The sequence below is a fragment of the Zosterops lateralis genome (genome assembly GCF_965231275.1).
Source record: "Zosterops lateralis genome assembly, chromosome: 5".
Lineage (NCBI taxonomy): Eukaryota > Metazoa > Chordata > Aves > Passeriformes > Zosteropidae > Zosterops > Zosterops lateralis.
This window is the reverse complement of record NC_139766.1, coordinates 57,478,667-57,502,622: the sequence shown is the minus strand read 5'-3', so window position 1 is coordinate 57,502,622 and position 23,956 is coordinate 57,478,667. Positions and strand designations below refer to the sequence as shown.

Here is a 23,956-nt window from a genome sequence, read left to right as displayed (position 1 = left end):
CCCTGGCCCTACACAGGGCACCCTAAGAGTCACATCATGAGCCCATGAGTCTTGTCCAAATGATCCTTGAATTCTGTCAGGCTTTGATGCTGTGACCACTTCCCTGGGGAGCCTGTTCCACTGCCCAAACACCTTCTGGGTGAAGAAGCTTTTCCTGATATCCAACCTAAACCTCCCCTGACTCAGCCTCATGGACAAAGTAGGACTGGCAGTAGGTTAATTGCTGGACAGGCATTTTTTTGCTCAAACAAAGAGTAGTAAAAACAACTGTCTTATCTTCTTTGTAGCATTGAATAAAGCAACAGTCTATCTTCTTTCCAGCAATGGGAATTAGTTGTTACTTAGTTAAATGGGCAGAAGATTTTCAAGAACTTTCTCTGCACCTCAGAAACCATTCAGTCCTATAATGCTCTGACACACAAGTGTTCTGCCTCAACAAGAGCCAGCTGGGAAGTTATCTCTTCTTGAGGATCTGAATAAACAACTTGAAAATTCATCCATGATGCTCCTCATGTAGTTTCCTCCATCTCTATGAGCCTATCTAAACCAAAAAGGAAGCAGAGCTTCAAAGGGTAAGAATAAAACAATGGATTTTTCCTTATGAGAAATGTGGCTCTTTGGGTTTCCTGTCTCACTGCTCTGCATAAAATAATAACCTGAGGTTATTATTATGAGCAAGTATTTTCTCTAAATTAAATATGTGGAGAGATGCAGTGTTGATCAGGCTGTATTTTTAAGTCTAGACATTTTATGTTGGTTATTGTTTCTTGACATTGTCATTACTTCAAGCAAACTGATTTTGTTGGCGGTGTCCAACAGCAGCTCATCCTTTTTGCACATTGTAGTTGTTTCACAAGGAACCTCTTTTTAACTTGTAGGACCTTTATGATGAGAAACAACACAGCAGCAGGAACAATTATTTCTACTTTCCTTCATTTAGTTTGATGAAAAATCAGTGGCAAGGAGGGCTCTTTCATGCTTCTGTCACTGTTAATTTTCTAACAGAATTCACAAAAGATGAATCAATACATTTGTTTGAAAGCATCCCAGGGGATGTTTCTGGAGAAAATGATCATGTTTATGCTTGTTGTAGACTTTCTGTACATGTCTTGAACAAACTCTTATACTAATTTCTGAATCTACTACAACTGCTCTGGCTTAAATAGCAAACAAAATTCTGGTTGATCTCATGTTCAGGAGTTGTTTGTTGTTTTGGTTTTTTTTGGGGGGGTGTAACTGGTGTTCAGTGAATAACCTCACACTTTTAAGACTAATTTTTTTTTTTTTTTAACCTTGTAGTTTTAAATTAAATGAAGCAATTGACTAGTACATATTTTTCAATTTTAAAAATGACAGGTGAATTGCTTGTCCATTTTGCATTGCTGGGAGATAAAACTTTGTGAAATAGAATTACAATTTCTGGCATAAACTATATTTGATGCTTTCAGTTAGAAGTGATTGTACTGATAGTCTGTATCCTTCAAGTGTCAAAATTACTTTACCAACCTTGCTTTTCACATTAACTTTTGAGGTGTTTTGTCAGAAAAGTGAGGTACTCAGAGTGCCCTAAGTCCCCACCCCTCTTTCTCTTTTAGGGCATAATGTGCCAAGAGATTTATTCCAGAGAACTTGCTAAAGTGAGCACTGATGCTGATAGGAAGTGCTCTACTGGAAGATTCAGCAGCTGAGGGTAATTGACCCATGGCTGCTTCAACTGCACACAATTTAACAATGCCATTCAGTCTCCCCAGTGTGTTGTGAAGGAGTGTTTTAAGGTCGTTTAAAGAATCCATTTGCGATAATCCAGTTCAGATGGAAAGCCCTGTGGCTTGTCAGAACAGGCAGCCCGAAGCCAGGAGGTTCCAAATTCTCTTCAGCTTCTGCTCTCCACTCCGTGTAGGGTGTGGCTGGTCACCTTCCAGCCTGAGTCCAGCACTGCACTGCCTCCCTGACAGAGGGGAATACTTGTTAAGCCTCCAGCAGGACACGGACATTATGATTGTTATCTTATTAAAGCCTCACTCATTGCCCTCAACACGTGCATTTTTATTAAAAATGTGCAGTTCTACACAAAATATAGCACAGGAAGCAATTGGGGAAGAAAGCTTACAAATAATGGATTAAGAATGTTCCTGAGGCAGTGAAAGTTCCTAAAACATTGTACAAAACTGCAAAGCAACCAAAGAGTCTGCTCCACCAAAGCTGATACACAGCAAGAACACAACAGCTGAAATTTTAAAAGCTGCTTAGATAAATATGGGTGAAGCACTGTATTATATGTACCTGCTCATGGTTTTGGTTTTACTCCTTCTCCTCAAAGGTTTTAGTCCTTCATCACTGCTTCCTATGATGAAACCAGAAGCCTAAATTATGAATGTCTGATGGAGGCTGATGAATTGCAGGAATGGAACCTTGCTATTAGACTATAGCAAACATAGCACCTTTGAAAAAAGTATAAAGGATTCAGGAAAAAAAAAAAAAGTAAAAATCAGGAAGTAGTAGTGGATAGCATAAAATAAAGACAAAATTTGTACTAACTGCAAAAAGTGTTTCTGTGATGCAAATTACACAGGCTTTATAGTTCAGTATTATTATTGCAAAAAATAGGAATGTTATTATCAAGGAGTTATTCTTTTTACTGAGGAGGAAGGTGCAGAGACAATGCAGAATCATGATCTGAATGGGATTAAAAGTGAGAATGAAGATAAAGGTATTTGCTGTCTTCAGAGTTTCCCTGGGTTCTCTTCTTCAGGAGGGAAATGTTATGGAACTAACAACGCAGTGTTGTGTTTTCTGCATAAGATCACTACTGCTACACAGAAGATATAAGAAATAACTGCAGGGCCACCACAAGGGGAAAATCAATTAAGACCCCAAAATTTTGATATGCCTGATAGGACATTAGAACTTGGATTTTCACTGATATTAGAACCTGGATTTTCCAAATGGATAGAGAGACGTGTTGGTGAGTTAGAGAATGCAGCACTGGATGAACTAATATATCTCTATAACATTGTTGCAACATATTCAACTCAGATTGCATAGGCATTCTTTTCACTGGTAACAGCAGAGCTGTTCTAGTTATTGGGTCTGTGTACACCCTCATTTCCTAAAGCAAATTATATAACTCTGTATTTTACCACATTCTTAGGCCTCACTGCATGAGATCCCTCCACCAGTAAGGAACTCAGCTTAGAGTCTCCTCTTTTTCTAGCCTTCTACTCCAGTTACCAAAGCTGGACAATCCCTGAGTATAAGCGGAAGACACTTTTAATTGGTTGTGATAATTCTTAGAAAACTAGATTCAACTTGGACAGTAAATCCATGTAGTTGGATTACTATACTTACTACAAGTGTCAAGAAGACCAAGTGACTGCAACTAAGAAAATATATAGAATATTGAAATGACTTAGCCAAGAAATAACAGCATAAAAAAGGCCCGTGTTGGCACTCAGGGGGCTTGATAAGCTCTGATGGTTCAGCCAACACTGAGATTTAAAAAAGATACTTCTTAACTGTTAAGTGCCGCAGAGAATTTGAAAAAATTACAGTATAATAAAACATTGTATTTGATGTCAAAGTGAAGCTTTATGCAGACAGTGCACTAATGATATTACCCTCTGGAGTGGAAGGTGATGCATAAAATAAAACAGGCATGAGAAGGCTCTAGACAGTGCAGGTGAGAATTCTTCAAATAATGACAAGCGCCAAGTAGAACATTTTAAAATCAAATGTGGGCGTTAGAAAAAGATTAAGGTTTGAAATCATGGGACAGGAAAAGCTACAGAGAGATTAAGAACAACCTAGAAAAAAAGGGCAGGCCAGTCCCGGAATGATGGCAGAGAAGAGGGCAGGATGCTGTAGGAAACGTGCCCAGCCTGCTCTGAGGAGTGCAGTGATCCCCAGCCAAGCTGGAAGGGATGCCCCAGAGCCCTGGCACACTGAGCAACTCCCCAGGGAACAGCCCTCACAGCACAGTCAGCTGAGAGCAAGGAGCCATCCCTGTGCCCTGCATCCATTTGCCTCCTGACAAGGCACGGCAGGGATTTGACTCTTACCTGCCTCAGACCTCTGTTTGCTGGGGGAAGCTGAAAGAAGACAACTTTCACATCCTCTTAAATATAAGATATCAGAAATTATTTGTTTATACAAAAAATTTGAATTCTCACTAGAACCATTTCTTTTACACCACAGCACGTTATTTAATAGTATGCTGTCAAACTGAGATGTGATAAAGTATGTGCAACAGATACTTTGATATTCACCTGAATTTGCCTCAGTTACATCTGGCAAAGGACAGGATAAGCAATGCATTTTTGGCAGACAAGCAATTAGTGGAAAGTGGTTCTGACAAAAGAACTGTTTTACAGCTCGGACAATTACACTATTCAGTATTGCTCTAACTGAGCTGAGAAGAAAGATCATTTCCCATGTCTAGCCTCCAAAGCTATAAGAAATCTGCAGCAGTACAGCATTATCTTTCATTCACAGATGCTCAGCTCACACACCTGGTGTGCTGCTGTGCACACTGTGCCTTGATTTTCTTGCCTCTGTCCTGCTACTGTGGCCCCAGCTCATGCATTGGGTTGAAAGGTTTTGCAAGTTTATGCCAGCAGCCTTTTCTGTGCCAGCAGCCCCATTGGCATGACTCTCTTGTTGCTCTCAGATGGCTTTTAAGACGAAAGCTCTTGATATGGGGCAGACTCCCAGATACTGATGTAGTGAATGTGTGCAAGTAGCTGGGATAGATTCCAAACAGAGGAATGAAAGTTTAAAAAATACTACAAAATTTTCTCATATAGAGATAAAATATTTAACACATTTTCCCCTTTGACCACTAAATGCCAGCACAAAGTATTCAACATCTATTTCATTCTATTAATTTCATTTCAGTAAATTTTCTTGTTGAAAGTGTGTGTCCTGGAAACAGATTGGCTTCGGTACAACACATGGCAGAATAAAGTTCAGGCTTTCCAGTGGGATTTGGAATCTGGTAGGTGATGTAAAGTTGATGGGATTTCATAATTGAAAATTAAGTATGTTGGCTTGGAGGGGAAGCTGGTGATAATGAATGGATTGATGCTACCAGACATCCTTTGTGCAGGTTTGAATCTTGCTTTAGTTTGTTATTTGTTCACTTTCACTTATATTGTTCTGTAATCATGGTCTTGAGAAGGGCTTGTCCAAACAAGAATGCAAGAGTGTCCTACATGGGTTACTTAAACCAGCTTATAAAACTGCAGCGTTAAACTGTGCAAAAGGATGTGTGGAAATATTTAGTCTGGTTTGGGCTGTGCTTTTTTTTTATATATTATTATTTTTTATTTTTTTTTTCCTACATTGTAGGTAATCACATCAACAATCAACATTTGCTTTCAGCACAATGCTCTGGGGAAAAGATTGGTTGCTATCCTGGAATGAACACATATGGAATTCTTAGAGAGAAACAATGCTCAGTTCTGGTTTCTGTATGAAATGGAAATTCGTAGAAAGGTGAGAGTTTCAACAATGGGCTACATAGATTAAGCAGAAAACAAGCTATGTGAATTTATAGAACTCCATTTGCATTATTTGCAATAGATCAGTCAATAAGGCTGTAGAGATTTTTATTATATGTAGATGTCCTTGAATATGAAGATATGAGATACTTTATAATAGGACAAGTGAGAATGGTGGGAGTTTGATCTCAGCAGGAGCCTATCAGTATCTTGGGGCTGCAGAGACATATCTCCACATTGAAATAATGACTGCAATGAAGTGTCATGTGGCAGGACTTCAGTCAGGTGCCTGAGACAATTCTTCCTCTCATGCTAACTTGGTTTCTGGCATTTTTATTTATATTTTCCTTTCTCTGAAACACCCAAGATGACTTAGAGATGTAGATCACATACTGAATCCCAGGCAAGGTGGGAGGTGAGACAGAGGCCCCTCTCCACTGCCTTTCATGTGCTACTAATATGTTCTCAGTGATATTGGATGCCTGGGCTGTGATTTTTTTTCTGCAGGTCAGAGTTCCAGGCACCTTTAAAAACGTTTTAATCCACTTTCCTAAGAAAGCAAGGTTCATATAGTCATGTCTGGTTTTGTGCCTCAATAATGTCAGAAATTGTTGGCTAATTTTGGGGAAATGGCAGGGAAAATTAGAGTGCTAAAGGCATTAATCTTCCATGGGTTTGAGGCAACAGATTTAATGCCATGGCAGAAGTTGTATTCAGCAGGGAAAACTTGCTCTGTGAAAGACACTGGACCAGACACCAGGGAATACATACAACAGATACATATACAAAAATCCCTAGAATATCCAGGGAGCTACTCATTTCTCCTTGGCTTTTATGCAGTAACTTTACTGAGATTATCTTGGCATGTCTCGGGTAAACTCCTAGTCTTTCCTGGCTTTCAGGTCTCATCTTTTCTGGTCTATCAACAGCACAGCCAGGCCTTCTTTTAAAGAACTAACATTGTTTCTTTAGCTGGAAGGCTTAGGTCACTGATCATTTCTGCAATGGGTAATTCACTGGCATGTGAAGGGGGCAGCCCTGACAGCCTGACATTGTCCTCAAGCTTTATTTAATTTGAAGATGAAGCTCTGCTATGCAGTTTACCCTGGCACTGCACCATTGGTCACACAATGGAACTTTCTCACAAGGGTAACAAAGCCAGTTCTCAGTGTAGTATCTGTCTTGTGGTCCTGAAGTACAGTAAACATAAAAATTTATCTTCCCAAAGAAGAATGAGGTCTGGTTTCTGTTTGGGTTGTTTTGTTTTGTTTAATGGAATATGTTCTGTCATGTCTCAAAGGTTGCCACACTTGAAAGGAAAATGTGCTACTCTAAAAAGGCTTGGATCTATCAAGGCAAATTCCCTTATGAGATCTAAAAACATAACTTAGTACCATGTCTACAACTGAGAGGACAAAATCACTGTGAAAGTCATACAAGGCGATGCTTTTGATCATCAAATGAAAACTAATCAGCTGAAGAACTGTGAGGTTTATGTGCAAAACCAAAGTAAAAAGAAGTAGGTTCATATAAAATCTTTGTCTTATTCACTGACTGTATTTCACTAGTTTTTTCAATCCATTTTAAAAATTTGCTCTGTGGCTCTATTATATTTTAAACATATTTATTTTACTCATTCATCTTTTTTTCTGCAGCCAACTCTATAATGGCAACTTTGGCTATTCAAATCCTTATTTAAAAATTATTTACTGTGTTAATTGCTCTTTGAATGCTACCAGTTATCTTTCGGATTAAATTAATTGATTGTTATTGCTTACTAGACTGATATTTTTGAATCTTTTTAGTTTCACAAAACACGCTAAACTGATATGGAAAATCTAATTTTCACTGTCTAGAAAATATTATTTTCTTTTTATCAAAGAACATGGGTGAGAAAATGTTAGGTAATATGTTCCAGAAAATTATCACTCAGCACATTAAATCAGATTTTCTATGAATCCTAGTAAGAGCATGAAGTTGTTCAACCTTGGTTCCCAGATAAAACAAATCATTGACAATTTATTTACACATTATCTTCAAAATCTGTGCAGTGAAATGTCATGCCAAACATACCATAAATATTCTCAGGAGACAATTAATATAACCCATGGGCTGCAAAAGCTACTGATGTAATAGAGAAAAAAAATCAACACAAAAATCTTGGTAAAAATTTTTAATGAAACATATATGAAAAGTGCTGCATTTCTTACTAATTAATAGGGACTCAAAAAAATTAAAAAGTTAAGTGTTGTTTAAAAGTGTTTTCCTTTCTCAAGTGGAGGCTTGGGATTCCCTTTTTATATTAAATCCATGTGACAAAGTCTGTGTGTTCCTCCAACACTCATTGATTTTAGAAAGGGTTCCATGGCATAAAAATCCATGTTTCTTTACCTAAAGGAGTAGGTAAAGTATTTTTATTTTATGGGTAGCCTCTTTTCCCAGCATGATTTCACCACAGATTTCCAAGAGTAGTTACAATTGACCAGTGCTCAAAAATTTCTTCTAGTGGCCCCTCAGAGTAAGATAAGGATTGTCTAAATTAGGTTCATGATGAAGTTTGGCAATCAATAAAAGGATAACAAAAAACCCATTCCCCTTTCAATTTGTGATACGTGTTTCAGGGTTTAGTATGTGTTTGCAGAGTTGGAGTGTTTTCAGTTTCATCAGGTGTTCTCATGTAGAAACTAGATTACAGAGGAAAGCAGTATATTCAGTGCAGATGTTGAAGGCACTGACAGCTTTGGATTTTCCTCAAGTCTGGTGAAAATTCCAAAAATAAATACCCATTCTTGAAAAGCATTAAAGCAAAGAGGGCAGCCCAAATCCCACCCCAATGTACAGCCCGTGCATGTGTGGTACTGCCTCTGACACATGAGAAGCTGACAACTGGAAAAGAAGTGTCACACAAATAACTTCATTGGAGAATAGCTGCACTAGCATTCCTGTGTGCCTGTCAGAAAGAGAAAAGGTCCACTAAAGATTCAATTTCGTTTTCTGTAGCTGTCGACAGAGGTCTGCTCTTCCCGACGACATCAAGCACTCTTGATTCTGAAAAGGGATGGCTGAATGAGGTCTTGCCCTACATTCCTTTTCTGTGTAGGTGCTAGCAGGCCATCAAGCAAGGATTTTCAGTGAAGGCAAGCAAAGGTGAATAATAATAATTCACCACAGCCATTGGTCCCAGTTCTGCACAGTGTGTGCACCTTTTCTCCTGCAGGACATTAACTCCATGTGAAGTGGTAACACCAGGAGTTCCTTTACAGGAACTGACATCTCAGGGCACTTGGCTGTGCCCTCATGCTGGCTCCGCAGGTTTGCTATGTAGGTCATCATGGAATGTCTTCCTGGCTCCATGGACCCCTACATGCCAGAAAGTGACAATGACTGCCTCGGTTAGAATTTTAATGGAAGAGGTAGGAGGTCAGAAGTTGAGACCATCCAAAAGAGAAGAGTCTTGCCGTAAGTCATAGGAAAATGGTAGAAGGCTTTTAGCCATATATCAGAGGTAAAGTTTTTCCTAGAATTGGCTGACAGTGTGGGACTGTCAGGATGTTGTCAGATTGCTGGTGCAGCTGAATTAGTGTCCGTTTAGGATGTAAATAAAGACAGTGAAAAACAGCCCAAGCAAAGCTTGGGCTTTTCTAGAAGCCTAACATAACGAGCTCTAAATTAATAAGCAGATGATTCTTATTGAGGTTTGGAGGGGTTTTGTAATACAGAAAGTCACAGTGTCAATATTCATTTTATATCTGATATATGACAGATTGTTACCTTTTCTATTCTTAGATCTCTCTGCCCTCTAGGTAGGAAAGCAATCTTGCAGGGCTTCCAGTAAGGTCTTTGGGAGACTTGAATTACAGCTCATATCACTGTAATTAAAACTCAGATATGCCTTTCACTTTATTCTACCTTTAGCTGGCAAATTAAGCAGTTGCTACATCTCCTTTCTATGTTTGAGAGCATTTTCTTCAAGTACAATGAAGGGATCTGAGGTGCAGCTTCAGACTTATCCATCTTCCCCCTGTTAGCCATGCAACTCTTGAAACAGAGAAATTTTGAAGAAAAAAAAAACACCAACTGGGGACCCAAGAGGAACAGATACCCGGTATCTTTCAGAAAAGCTGCTCCATGCCTTCTGAAATTGCAAGGAATAAGTGAAGATATTTTCTTGCAAGGAGAACTGGCAGAGGTGCTCCCAAGTCATTCTCCTGGATGGAAAATTGTAGTTATCTTAGGAAAGAATCTGACTGCTGTAGATTAAATATGAACTCTTGTAAAGAGTGACTTAAGCAGGACTTAGACCATTCTGTTTGAAGGCTTCTGGGATTGAAAATCCCAGAGTGTTCATGTCCTCAGTGCATCAAGGTTTTACTTTTATGAAAAGTAAAGGAAAATGTAATTTGGATAATTAGATAAGGTTTCTGATGGGCAGTATTGCTATAGTATGTCTTGCTGAGATCTATATACTTGGTATCCTGATTTTATTAATTATGCTCTGAAAATAAGCTTCTCTATTTGAAACAAATACTGGGACAGAATTTTGTGGGGATAAATGGATGATGCAGAAGATAAAACACAGCAAGACTCTGAAGCTCACAGGAAGGAGTGATTTTGAGAAAAGGGAATGGGGAGGAAAGTGTAAGATTCTTGAGATCCGCACTAAAATGGTAAGAATTAAGATTATTAGGATTTTTCTGGAGCATAAATGTCCTTTTAACCTTCCTTTTTAAAGACCCCCTTCGACTTCATGAAAATATTCTCTTTTTTCACAAGGCAGCTTAAACTTTCATCATAAAATGTCTTTTTCAAAATATATTACAGAATTATGGTTCAAAGAGGATAGTGTCAGAGGGCATTACATTTAAATGTAAAACAGAAATGAGAAGAAACTGGTGTTTTTCCAGAAATGTTCCCTATTTCCCTCAGCAATCATATTTGATATGCAATATTTTTAGAGTGGAGAAACATTTTCTAAAAATGTCTCTTTTCCAGGAAAAACATTTTTTTTAAAAGTGAAATTGTTGCATAAGCTTGTGACCTTTGTCTTTATTACTGCCTATAGGCACCTGAGGTTCTCACCAGATGGAAGAGATGTTTTTCTATTAGCAGAAATTCAGTTTAAAAAAAAGAAGAAAAAAATCCATTCCCCAAAAGAATAGCTTCATGGGAAAATATATTAAGCAGCAAAAAAACCAGGAAAATTAGAGCTAATTTAGATTGACAGTGTTTTCAAACATGGCAGAATTGAGTGAACTTTTTAGGCAAAAAATGTTGTGCTAGATCCTTAGTGGACATAAATAATCATATCCATTTTCTTTCTCGTGAGATAAAATCAATATTTTATTTTTAAGGGCAGTCCAAAGAGACAGGGTTCCAGATTCTCAGAGGCACAAAAGATCAGTGTAAGCAGGATAGAGTGTCTGAGGCTGGATAGGTCTCAATCCTACTTTCTTTATCTTGGAAAGTTGTAAATGATAAAAGTGGGTTATGAACAATTCAGATGATCTTGATCTAAGGTGTCTGGTTTCCATGAGGATTTTTGTCATTCATTCAGAACCGTGAAATTACATTATTTCTGGGATGTTGTCACTCTTCTACCTGAAAGACAGCACAAAATCAGCACAGCCTTCGTTAGAAATGGGGAATAGATTTGCAGAGTCAATTTATGATTGTGACAGTCTGCTCTTCAACATCAGACTTCTCTGTAATGTGATATTCTCCTCAGTCTCTGGGCAAGGAGGAGTCAAAGGACTCAGGGAGTTTGAGAACTTTAACCTAATTATGATTCTAAAGACAGAGCCTAAACAGCTGCTGTTCCTGGGAGAGTCCTCTAGACCCTGTGTCCTGCTTTCTCAATACCTGCGGAGAGCAGGAACTTCAATGGATATTGGAGGAGAAAGAGATTTGGGTGATAAAAGCCATCTGCCTGAAGACAGATTCCTTGCTCTTGGGATAAGAAAGTGAAAGTCTCGTGTGTTGGACACATTCTTGATCCTCTCTGGTACTGAGTTTCTAAAGCTGGCATCAGGCTGCAAAGGATTGCCTTTCCTTTGGGTGATTTCATGTAGTCCGTGCAAACTGCTTCTTCTGGATATAATTTAACTCCCTCAGGGGGGAGTTACTGCTTCACCTCTCAGATCTGATACCTGACTAAAAAAAACTGGGCTTGCCATTCACTCCCTTTGCTGACGTGGGGGCCAATCTTATATTTTAGCAGGGATGCAGTGAAAGAATTTGATGCGGAGCTCGGTCAAAGAGGCCTGTGCATGCAAGTCTGTGAACACAACAGACATCAGACAGCCAGTGTTTCCAGCAGCATTTGGCAATAACTCAGAGAAACAATAACTGTCGCATAAAAGAATGGAAGATCAATAACCTTTCCTACTAATGTGAATATGTTCCTTGCCGTTTTCTTAGGGATGGAAGGCTGTGTCTTACTATTTGTTTCATTTCAATACCAAAGGAGAGGAAATGCACAATATAGTTTACAACTCACATTTTTGGACTACTCATGTCTTGATATGCAGATGCAGGCAGGTGAATACCATTATCACAAGAGAGACTAGCAGTTCTGGGAGAATGGGAGCTAATTCAGGGCCCTCCTGCTCACATGTTGATGTGGGGATTTTTGTGTTGGGAGGTTTTTGGGTTTTTTTAAACATGATCAGGGAAAATAATTTGTTAGAGATACAGAGGAATTTGAAGAATACTAGGAAAGAAGTGTTCTTATTTTTGTTATTTAAGAACTTGTAAGCAGTCTCCATAAAGTATAAATGCAAAAAAAAAAAATTTGTTCTTATCTTCTAATTACCAATGAGAATGAGTCAATTAATATGTAATTGTGCCAAGCGTTGTACTTAAAAAGTGAAGAATGTATGAAGTACAAAAAGAGGATTTCTACTCAGTCACAGAACAACTAAAATTAGACTACGCTTTGAGTTGTCTATGGCAGAAAATGAAACCGTCAAATGAAAAAACTGAAACCCTTTCAGAGTTTTTTATGTTTGAGCAATTAAAATATCTCATAATTCCACAGTATATGAGATCCAGTGGAAGGCTCATTAAAATAGATTGGAACAGATCCATTACATCACATTTGTGATTTGAGCAACTAAAACATGTTTTGAATGAAATAAAATGACAAATTATTAAATACCATTCTTGATTTCATGTTAACAAATTCCAGTGATAGATGGTTGTCATATATGTGTGCTTTCAGTTTTCACATAAAGCATTTGAAGTTCAGTTGTATAATGTGGTCTCATACATTGAAATATTGAAAATAACTTTTAAAAAACAACCCAGAAGACCGTTTTTTTCCCCAAAATATTTTTGGCAAAAAAAAATATAGCCGTGTTAAATGTATTTTTGATGAAATAAGTTTTGTTTGGAAATTTGGACTAGATCTAAAGTTTCAAATATCAGCTTGAAAAATTCTCTGAGACTACTTGTCTATGAAGCTTCAGTTTGTTCTTGTTCAGTTTATTGGAACAAAATGTTGGAAGAAATTAAGCAATATCAGCATGCTTTCATGCACTTCTTTGTCTGCAGTCATGGTCTAAATGTGATAAAGGATAAACGGTGTTCATGACCGATCTGCTCTTGTTGTTACAAAGAATAGCAGTAGCTTCTGCTCAGAATCATTTTCCAGGCAGTGAAAAAAAAAAAACTAGGAAGCAACAGCTGTGCTGGAAATAAAGACCTTTTTCTATGTTGTTCCATTAGCTTGGAGGACAGGCGAAACCAACTTTTGAACATAGATCTCCTGCTGTAGCTGAGCTCTTTACCTTCTCTCCTTAGAAAAGTTGAAGTTGATTTACATTATTTCCTCTTCACTTCTGCTTTTGCATGCTTTCTTGATTGACCAATGACCTAATTTTTTACCATAATCTCTTTTTGCTGTGATAAAATTTAATTGCAAAATTGCCAAGAAGATACTTTAGTGGTTCTTCAACTTTATTCAAAAGACTGCTTTTCTCTTTAAAATGCTTTGCCTCTTTCCACAACAGAAAGGGCAAGGCATAAAAGAGACTTGACATGTACCACTGAGTAAAAAATTATCATCTCCACTATGATCTCTTACTTTCATAATTAGGGATAGTCCATGTGAATATTTTTTGCCTGTTTTGCACCACCTGTCTAGGAGTAAGACTCCAAGAAAACAAAAGGTAAAGTTATGTCCAGAAGAAACTTCTGGGCTAAATTCTGAGCTGACCTGACATAGGCTGTCTGGTTAGGTGTGGATGGGGTTTCTTTCATATGGTTAAGGAATGCTGTTAGGGTTGGGATGAGCATTGACACCAGTAGCTACTGGCAAACACTGGCTGGAGACAGAAGAGGCTGGAAGAATCAAGAGGTTCTGCCTAAACCTGGTGATGTTGATACAATTTTCCAAGTCTGGGTGGATAGGGCTATGATTAAACTTAGCCTCTGCAAGAGTCAGAGAGCTAAATTTATGGTAATTAGAGAATTTTTTTTTGTTAGATTAAGTGTGTTAAGGTTAATAAGGATAGCTCTTTCATACAATCTAGTGACTTAAGCATTCTGAAAATAGTAGTGGACTGTTCACTATACTTTAAGCAGATATTTAATTTTTATAATTTGCTTTTTGACATATCCTAGGTGTGTCCTGAGGGTTTTGTGTGTCCTGAGAATTTCATGTTTGGGATCATTGGAAGAAATAGGAGTCATAATGCAATAAGTATTCTGGTTTTTATGTAGCTCTGCATGTCTCTGCATATTTTAAAATTTTATCTGTGACTTTGTTTCTGGAAGAAACAGGCTTAATTCCCATTACTTCAAAACATGGCAGTGGTTTACATGTTTTGCTATCCACATTACTCCATGTGTATTACAAATACAGACACATTACTGTGTATCCTAATGTGGATGGGTTCATGTGCATTAAAACACGTATGTAATTACACACAGACACACACACAATTAATATGTTTTATACAAAACTAAAAATTATATTCTTTGAAAACTAGTAGCAAAAACCCAGACCATGGCATGACAAAGAAATTAATTTCTTTTAGAATCTTTTTGGGTTTTTTCTGGATTGCAGAAAAGTATTTATTAAGAATGCATAGTCTTTCAAGCATACAAGGCAGTATATTTTCATTAATTGATTTTTTTTTTAGTGACAGAGAAAAAATAACACTTGTGGTAAAAGAATCAACAAACCCCAAAAATTGCTATCTGGTTCACAGGACTTTCAGGGAGAACATTTTTTTTTTTTTTTTAAATTGTCCTTTTAGAATTTGTTCTATGAACTTTAATTTAAACATTTGGCAGTGGGGTAGAGAGATGTTTTCCATTATATTTCAGTTTAAAATATTTTGGTTTATTTTCTTTTAAAATGTGACTCTGTTGAAAATCATGGTAGCTGTTTTCTTCAGGTGACAACATTCCACCAAGAATGAGCATGAGATATTTTGGTAGTTTGACTTTTTGCTTTGATTATAGAACTTTCTGACAGCTTGTCTTGCTGAGAAATCTTAGGTTATAACTTGAGTTAAACAGTCCTCTAATTTTCTCACACATTGCTTTTTCAAAAGAGATAAAATAAAGATTTTAATGTTGAATTTTACTCAGCTGTGTTTGATGACATAAATGAGGGCAGAGGCTAAGCCTGACTGTGAAAGTGGGACCTTCTGAAGAATTCAGCTGTGGGCACATGAAAAGCAAAGCAAGGGCAGCTTATTCACAGCCTCATCGCTCTTTTGAATTTGATGCTTTGATATGATGATTTGATATCACTAAAATGGTAAAACATATTTTTAAATAAAGAGAGCAATTGAGTTGAGAGATAAAATAGTACAAATTGGAGAGTCTTCATGTTTCACAAACTGCACAGTGCCGCAGAATGAGCCTGGAATACTTTTAATTACCCCTAAATGTGACTAAGCTGAATGTAGGTATCAGAAGCAGGTAAGTCAAAGGAAGAAACCTTAAGGTAAGGATTTGGATCATCTGAGATAAATCAACATATGTAGAAAATGAAATCTGATTTAATAATGATGAAATTAATAGAAAATTTTATTTTTAAAAATCTGAAGGGTACTACTTTATTCAGTTTAAGAAGTGAGGAGAGAAATAACAGAGTGGAAGGATATAATTTCGGAGAGAAACCCCCTCAGAGAGCAAGCTTTTTATTAAATCGTTACAGATGCTGACCTAGGCATTGAGGGAAATCAATGATTCTGATTTGTACAGCATTTAAGGAGATAAAAGCAGATCCAGAGGTGAAGAGTGAAATGGGAATTCATGTGTGCATTGGCTTTACTCCTCCTGGGATCACAAAGGTCATTGGCAAAGTTCCTGCTGACCGTAAAGTCGCACGCTCAGGCCCAACTGCTCACATTGTTGTTTGATTTTTGTTCCTAAAGAAAACAGAGATTTATGAAACTGGAAAACCAAAAATTTCCTTGGGGTAATTGTGAGCTTCAAGAAGTTTAACAGCATTGGAATCTGGCTGCAGGTGCAGTATTAAGCATTTTCCTTTACATAGGAGATTGATGAAATTCTCTGTACAAAAACTGACCTTTCTCTATTTGCACTTCAAAAAAAAACATGGCCTTTATTGTACTAGCAGGGCTGTTTATAATAGGGGTTACAGAAAAGGGATAGAAAATTTCTTTTTACAGATATATGTGCATTGCTAAGACTAGCAGTGTTCCTTCTGGCCTGATTTTTCTCTTTAGGACATGGATGTGTGGAATGGGCTATTAACTTTTTCATGTTGGGCCTCTTCTAGTCTGCTAAACATGGAAGGCATGAAAGGTAGGTGATGGTGCTAAACAGGTTGTTTTTAGCACAGCTCCCAGGTATTCGTCATTGAATGTAGGCCAGAAGATATAGTAATTGTTCTGTATGAGAAACAGCATTTTTACTAATAGATGTTGTCTGAGGCTTGAAGTTTAGCATTTATCAAAATTATTTTTAGGGATTTATCAAAATTCCTAATTTTAAATTTAGAGATTATCAAAATTCCTTCCTTTGCATTAGTGATTTGAAATATCTCTTCATCAAATAAAATAATTAAGGTGGGATATGCAGTCATTTTTCAGTAAACCTGGAAAGAGAATCATAGTACTGGATGTCCTTTCCTCCTTGTTAATTTTGTATACCTTACTGAGACTATATTCTCCTCAGGGCAGTCACTGTCTGCTATGTTGAGTTTGTGCAATGCCCAGCAGAACATGCCTCTACTTTTTCTTGCCTTCTGTGTGCTGTCTCAATACAAAATAAGTAACATCATTATGTTTCCACTGTATTTCCTTCTTGTAATCATGCCTGTCACAATTCAGAAAATAACATCGCCAAGACTCTTAGCTATAATATCAGAACTGACAGCAGCAAGAAGTACTATTCTTTATTCTTAAAGGGAGTCCCCTGATACAAGTAGAATTCAAGACCTTTGAGACACCAAGTACAATTTATAATTTATGTGGCTCCATGGCAGGTAGTGCAGTCTTCCAATAGGGAAGAGTAATGTCTAACGTCTATTATCACTTATGTGAGTTAAATGAGTTGTGAGAATTTGTAGGTAACAAACTCTAAGTTCTACTAATACTGAAATGTAGAATGTTACTGTGGAAATCTAGACACAGCTATGTTTGAATTTAACCTATTAGCTCAAAATAGATCCTCACCACAGATTGTGAATTTTATATTCATGAATATGCCTCCATAATTATAGAAGTAAGAGCAGCAATAATTACAGCACATAGAATGTAATCACTATTAAATAGGATAATGTTTCTTTGTTCAAGTAGTCCTGTTCAAGTTGGTACCTGGCTGAGCCAATTCATAGGAGACTGAGTGGAAATCAAGGCTCAGACATCTGTAGGCATTTGGAATTTGACTCCCAAGTTTCCAGATTAGTCTGCACACCAAGTTCCCATTATATGTTCTTGTGATTTTTGTAATCAACCTCATAAATGTACGAAGTATATAGCATGTTATATATATTCAAACTACTGTAGAGTCTACTGCTAATTTTGTCCATTTTATACCCCCACAAAAAGAATAATTTCTTATTTCTCACTGTCTTTTTTCTCCTTCAGAGAGGTGTTTTGTTCAATGATGAATGTTGAGAATTTCCAGGGCCTCTTGAGTTAGTGCCTGATTAACTCCTGCTTCAGATTTTATGAGATTTTTCTCTGCCTGTCCTGAAACTGTGCTTGGGTAGACTGGGGAATGGCAGATTATGAAGCAAAGCTATACGTGACAGAGATAGGAGGGCATGACTCAAAATCTGAACAGCTGGGAAACAAGGTCTGAGAGAATTAGGAGCCAAGGTGTTTCACCTACACATCCTCCTGTGTTTGGGGTGAATCAGCTTATTGCATAGGTGGGAAGACTGACAAACTGGGCAGAAACTGAGGGACAGGCTGGATTCACCTGGAGCTCTCTGCAACCCTGACGAGTGTGACATCTCTCCATATCTGTCCTAGGTGAACTCTCTAAGATATCATGTTCTAAAAATAACAGAACTTGTATGCACCCTTGCCCTCAAGGCCTGGAATGTGATACAGCTGCTCTCAACCTTCCATGCACTACTGCTTCAATAGTCAGGCTCTTCCAAGTTAAAATGAGGACAGTTAACAGGATTGTACATACACAAAGCTTGCCCAAGCCAGGACATGTCATACTTTTCTTCAGCATGAGCCTGTAGCTGCTGCAAACGGCATCTTTATCTTGTGTCTGAGGTGGCAAAGATTGACTGCCATGGTGTGAACAATCCATCCTTACCCCATCTGTTGCTGCTTGTATGAGGATGAGGACGGGAATGGCAGCCCATATAAATAGCCCAAATCCAAAGCAGATACTGTCCCACCAACACATCTGCCTCAGCTCTGCCAGGAAAAGGTCAGAAAGCTTCATTCTGTGAAACCCACAGATCTTTGGGTTCTGCTTCTGGTGCTGTGTTGTCTTCAACCCACATTTTTAGGAGTTTCTCTTTGCCCTTCCTTTATTAGGGAAGCTGCTGGGAAGAAAAGCAGGTTAACCAGAGGCAGGGAATAGGAGATGGATGTTAAGATGTCTTTGGTGATGGGGAGGAGGGTGGAGTTCTCTGTCTAGGATGGCTTGTGAGGTATGGGATGAGATGAAGAGAAAACATCTCAGAAGAGGGACAGGATGGAGCGGGGGGGGAGTGAAAAATTCCTGTTCCTCATGGTACCTTTTAAAGTGTCTTTCAGACACAAGACCTAAGCTTCCATTTTTTTCTTGGACTGCTTGCTCCCAGGCCTTCTCATTTACATCTGCCTAATACTCCTTTGACTCCTACCAGCCTTTTCCCTCCTCCAGCTCCTCATGCCATGTCTTTCAATCCTGAGCAATACAAACATTTTTCTGCCCTGAGATAGCAACATTCAATTTGTTTTCATAGCTGTGTTGCTTCTACTCTTCTGTGCTGTAAAGTAGTCCAATAGTGTGGAATCATCTTGTTGTTAATGTGCATGATGGGAAACTAATACAATCTTATTGAAAGTAATTAATCTACTTACTTTTAATACTGAACAAGTTCTAAATAGGCATTTTGAAAAAATAATGCTGCACAGAGATGCCCATTCCATCGAAATTCTTTAAATCAGACTTCAGGTAAGCAGAATATTAATGAAGAGGAAGGGCTTTTCTTGTTTGCTTAACATGTCTTTGCTGAACAATAAATATATTTCTATTAGAGTGTGACTGAGAAGTAAACCTGTATCAAAATGCACTCAATTATTTTCAATTACTTGTTCAAAAGGAAGTACTTGATAAAAGGGAGCAATGTCAAGTGCGGTCTGAAAGGAAACTCTCCAGTGCCTGGCTAGAGGAGCCTACATCAAGGTAAAATATTCCATTATCAGGTATAAAGTATCAGCTATTGGTTTGTTGCATTAGAATAATGAACTGTCTTGAAACTAGAGATCAGTCTGTCTAATTTCTGTGCTGTGTTTCAATGCACAGTGAGCTCTTTTGTCTGTGCTTTTCAATTTTATTTAATTGTCTATAGTGTTGCTAAGTACCTATGAGAACCAAGGGGGTTTGGCTGAATCTGGAAAGAGTACACTAAGCAATAAAGTGCAAAACTTCTAACCTATCCTTACATTTAAAATGTAGCTGTTTCCTATGAAAATATTAATCCAGAAGTGATAATTAAAATCTCAAATTCTTTATAATAGCTTTTATTGACCATCAAGCAGATGTGTAATGTAGTTAAAGTGCATAGAATACAATGTGAAAGAAATTAATTCTCTTTAAAACCATTTCTTAAGGCTGAGAACACAGATCTCATTTTTACACACCCTCACTATCATGTCTACTGTCATAAGTACTACTGGCATATTGTTCTTAGTGGGCTAAGTTAAAAGGCCACAATGAGTCAAAATGCTCTATCCAGGATGCTATAGTAATCAGGACAAATTTTACAGAAAGTATAACTAAATAATTGTTTTTATGCCCTTCACAAGGAGATCAATTTCCTGGTGATCACCACAGAACAAAACCATGACATCATCTATCAGCAGCTCTAATTATTACTATCACTTATTCTACAGTTAAAGAAAACTGATATTCAAAAGTCAACTGGACATGGTTGTGGCCAGCCTCCTCTAGATGACCCTGCTTGGCCAGAGTTGGTTGGACCAGATGATCTTTAGAAGTCCCTTCAATCTCAGCCATCTGGAGATTTCTAAACCATAAACTAGAGCTTATGAAGCCTTTATCTAATGGAATTCCAACACAAGTGTTTGGTATGCTTGGACACTAACAGACAAATGTTTCATTGCATTTCCAAATTCCTTAGTGATGGTGTAAATCTTCTCTGTGCAATCCCATGACAGTAAATCATTTCTTTTACATACTTTAATGGACAGACACTATCTTTACATGTTTCTCTACAGCCGGAAAAAAAAAAAATAAAATTCAGGACTGTGCCTTACTTGCACTGCAGAACTATAAGGCTTGCATGTTGCAAAAGAACTCTGAAAAAACCCAATCTCACATCTGTTTTTATTATATTTAATTATAATTTTCTAGAGAAATACAGTTCTAAAGTTTTTTATTATCTTAAATGAATTTTCATAAGAACTTTGATCCTGTAAAAATCCAGTCTAGTAATGGAATTTCTTAAGTTACTCTTCCTACTAAGTTGAGCACTACAAACACTTTTGGCCATTCATGACCCACCATGAGGTATATGAAGCATATGCCAAAAATGAAATAGTACAAAAGGATCAAGTGTGTGAGCACTGAAAACACAAGAGTTGTTTTTAGTCTTTCATTTACAGCTGCCAGTTCAAGGATAATTTTGATCCCTATGTGGAAATTGTACATTTAGCCCCAACACTGTATGTGCCTCCAAATCAACCTGGCAGTCATGGGCTGAATACTTTGCAAGCTTAATAAAAAAAATATTCTCAAAAGAGATTTTTATTACTCATGCCTTCTTCTTATTGCTAGATCAGGAGCCCAGTCATGTCTTGTTTTTTGTTTCTGGTTTTGTTAGTGCTACATTTATTTATTATTTTTTTTTTTAATATACAGATACTCTAATAAGTGTATTATGAATGTCTAAGTTTTAAAGAGAGATACTGTTATGATTTAGGCTAATATTTATAATTTATCGTCTGCTGTCTGTTCCATGAAAGAAGTTGCACAATTGCATGTGTTTCAAGAAGGTTTTTTTTATAAACCTGGTGTCACTTGAACACTTACAAGAAGAGGCTATATAGGTCACTGAACTAGACTGAGATTTTATTTACTGCAACTATTACTGTGACCTATCCCCTTTAATTTCTTAGAAGTTGTTTGGGAAATCCTCCAACATGTGAAGGGCCAGAATGCGGCAAAGGTTTTCCATCTGTTGTTTTTTTAACTGTTCTAGTGAAATACTGAACACTAATGCGCAGCTTAAGCCTCCAATGCTCTTGAGAGGTCAAACTAATCTCTCCTTTTGATAGTCAAAGGACATTCACAGTCAAAACTCATTTGTGTTTTCTGCTGTGGTAGTGTGATGGCTCTGTGGGGAGGAAAGGACTGCACACATTTGCTCATTAACCCTGGCTTTGGTAAGAAACCCTCTCTGGAACTGCACAGACGTAGAAATGGGAGCACAGAAACATCCATATCCAGTTTGTTAACCTGGCTGTAAAGCTTACAAATTACTCCTGGCCATCTAGTTTGGAAAGCTGTTACTCAAACATGTGCTTTGTCTGCTCAGAACTGCAGCATTGCTTAATTGGCATTTTTCCTTTGGATACTTGGTTGAAAAGTTCAGTTTGTCACAGTTCATCTTTAATTCACATTGACTCCAAAATGTGCTTAGTGCACTGAATATGCTGAGTAGCACATGTTGAGGATGGAATAATAAATTGAGAGGTCATTTGTGTGCAGTGAAGTGTGATTAGGAATCTCTGTAATTTGCAGGCCTTAGCTCAGACACCAAAGGAAACAGCTCTGCCCTTACAGTGCACAGAATGGGTACTGTGGGTTGGCCTCTGGGCCAAACTCATCCCCATCTTTTCACTCACTCACTCCCCTCCTCATCAGGAGGACTTCCAAAATTGTTCGCCTGCAAGACAGGTTGGAGAGCTGGTTAGGTATTTTCAGTAGCAGGGGATGAAAGATGCTCAGGGGTTCTTTATTTGATTACAGTTCACAGCTGGCTGGAGCATGTAGTGTGTGCATTGTCTGCTTTCTGCCATTTAACATTGGATCTTATGTTTACATGAATCCCTAAGAAAGAATGTTGCCCTGCCAGCAATTCTATGTTTAAAGAAAGACTGGTGGGGTAAGTAGAGAAATGACATATTTATGTCAGCAGGCATAGAAAGAAGACTAATTTTGACCTTTATAAATATCTTTGAGGTTAAATAGCAAGGAAAAAGGAACTAATTTAATTAGAGAAAGTATTAGTTGTCCTTTCTTTTGAGCCTGGATCAAGAGGCTGGCCATGAGGGAGTTTTTCACTTTGCTGTATTGAGAACATCCTTTTAGCTGAAAATTTAATCTCAGTCTGAAAGGCAACCCTTACAGCATAAAAGTTGCTACCAGTGACTCATCTCTGATTACCTTTCTCATTTTCTTTTTGCAGTCATAAAATTCTTTCAAATTCCTGAAAAGAAAGCATCTAAACAATATAGCATTCATAGGTGTCCACAGCAGAAGAAGGCTGGTGATGCACAGACTTCTGTGAATTTTGCCTCTCATCCCAAGGAGTTGTCGCCTCACTCCTCCACAACTTCCTTGTTCTAAGGATACTGCCATTCTCACAGTCCAGATGAAAGGCTGTGTCCTGGAGGCATGATCTAACCCTGAAAGTGCAACCATATGCTTTAAGGAATTTATTTAAAACTTAATGCCTAACCTAAAGAAATGCTGGAAGGGAGATTATAAAGAACATGATAAGAGAAAAAATGGTAATATACAAAACTAAAATGAAATTACAGTCATCTGACTCATGTTCTTGTTATTCTTTATTTAACACTGTACCTTCAAAGAGGGTGTTGTAGGGCATCTTCCCAGAAATGTATTGAATTTCTATGTGGTAAAATTATTACAGAGAAGTTATAAAATTTTAGACTTATGTTTTACAGTAATGTTCCCCTGATAGAATATATACTGAGAAAGTTTTATTTATTTTTATGTGGAGTAAAAAGGAGTTAAATCTCCTTTGATTCTAAAAGCACTTGTGTTATTTTGGACAACACAAAATTCTGATTTTAATTAGTAAAAAGCACTTTCAGATCTTTCATCAAGGAAAAAGACAAGACATTTCAAGCACGAGGTGGTTTTACCCTTATATTTGCAAAACAAAAATGAGTTTGTACAATTCATTGCAAAAGTATTGCCAAAGGTACATATGAGGTAGTATTTGAGCAATATTGGGAAAAAAATACAAGAAACACTTCTACTGAAAGGAGATTGAGTTTTATGTTTACACAAGGAATGGAAAATTCTTAATGGCTTTAGATATAGCCATGTTTTTTTACTGTTGAGATAATTTCTCTGGACTTACTCTAAAGTTGGCTTTTTTTTATTTTTTGAAGATAGGGAAAGTGGAAAATTCCAATAATCTTTTTTGGAGTACAGAATAAAAACCACTATAAATTTCCCTCAAGTCCTGAGAATGTTTGAGAATGTAATCTATATACTCTTTACGTGTGCTAGTATGCCACAAGGTATTTTCCTAGGAATCATGAAAAATGCAAACTACTTCACTACATGATTTTTGACAAATATTTTTTATTCTCTTTTTACAATAACATCAGTAAACTTAAAATAAAGCTGTAGTTTAAGAAGTTGCTTCAGACACTGTTTCTGAAGACGCAATAAGTTTCTGGTAGAAAATATTTTCAAGTAAAAAAAATAATTTGCAGCTCTGCTTACAAACCAGAAAACAGTCAATAATGATTTTAAGCATGATTAGATTTCTGAGCTCTCTTGAAATACTTTTGTTGTAG

General features: G+C 37.3%; 1 protein-coding gene across 4 annotated transcripts in view; it reads right to left on the bottom strand.

Annotated features, from left to right (window-relative positions):
* Positions 1-10,556: 10,556 nt before the first annotated feature.
* Positions 10,557-23,956, bottom strand: part of IL15 (interleukin 15) — a 49,813-nt gene continuing 36,413 nt past the window's right edge. For 2 of the 4 annotated variants that reach the window (XM_083862437.1, XM_083862436.1), the window contains exon 8: positions 20,500-22,807. Coding sequence is in view for 2 of the 4 variants with exons in the window: in XM_083862438.1 (XP_083718564.1) it covers positions 15,845-15,883 (39 nt within the window). In the remaining 2 variants the exon portion in view is untranslated. Of the gene's footprint in view, positions 11,097-15,521; positions 15,884-20,499; positions 22,808-23,956 lie in introns of those variants that run through there. The other 2 variants (XM_083862439.1, XM_083862438.1) reach the window with 2 other exon arrangements.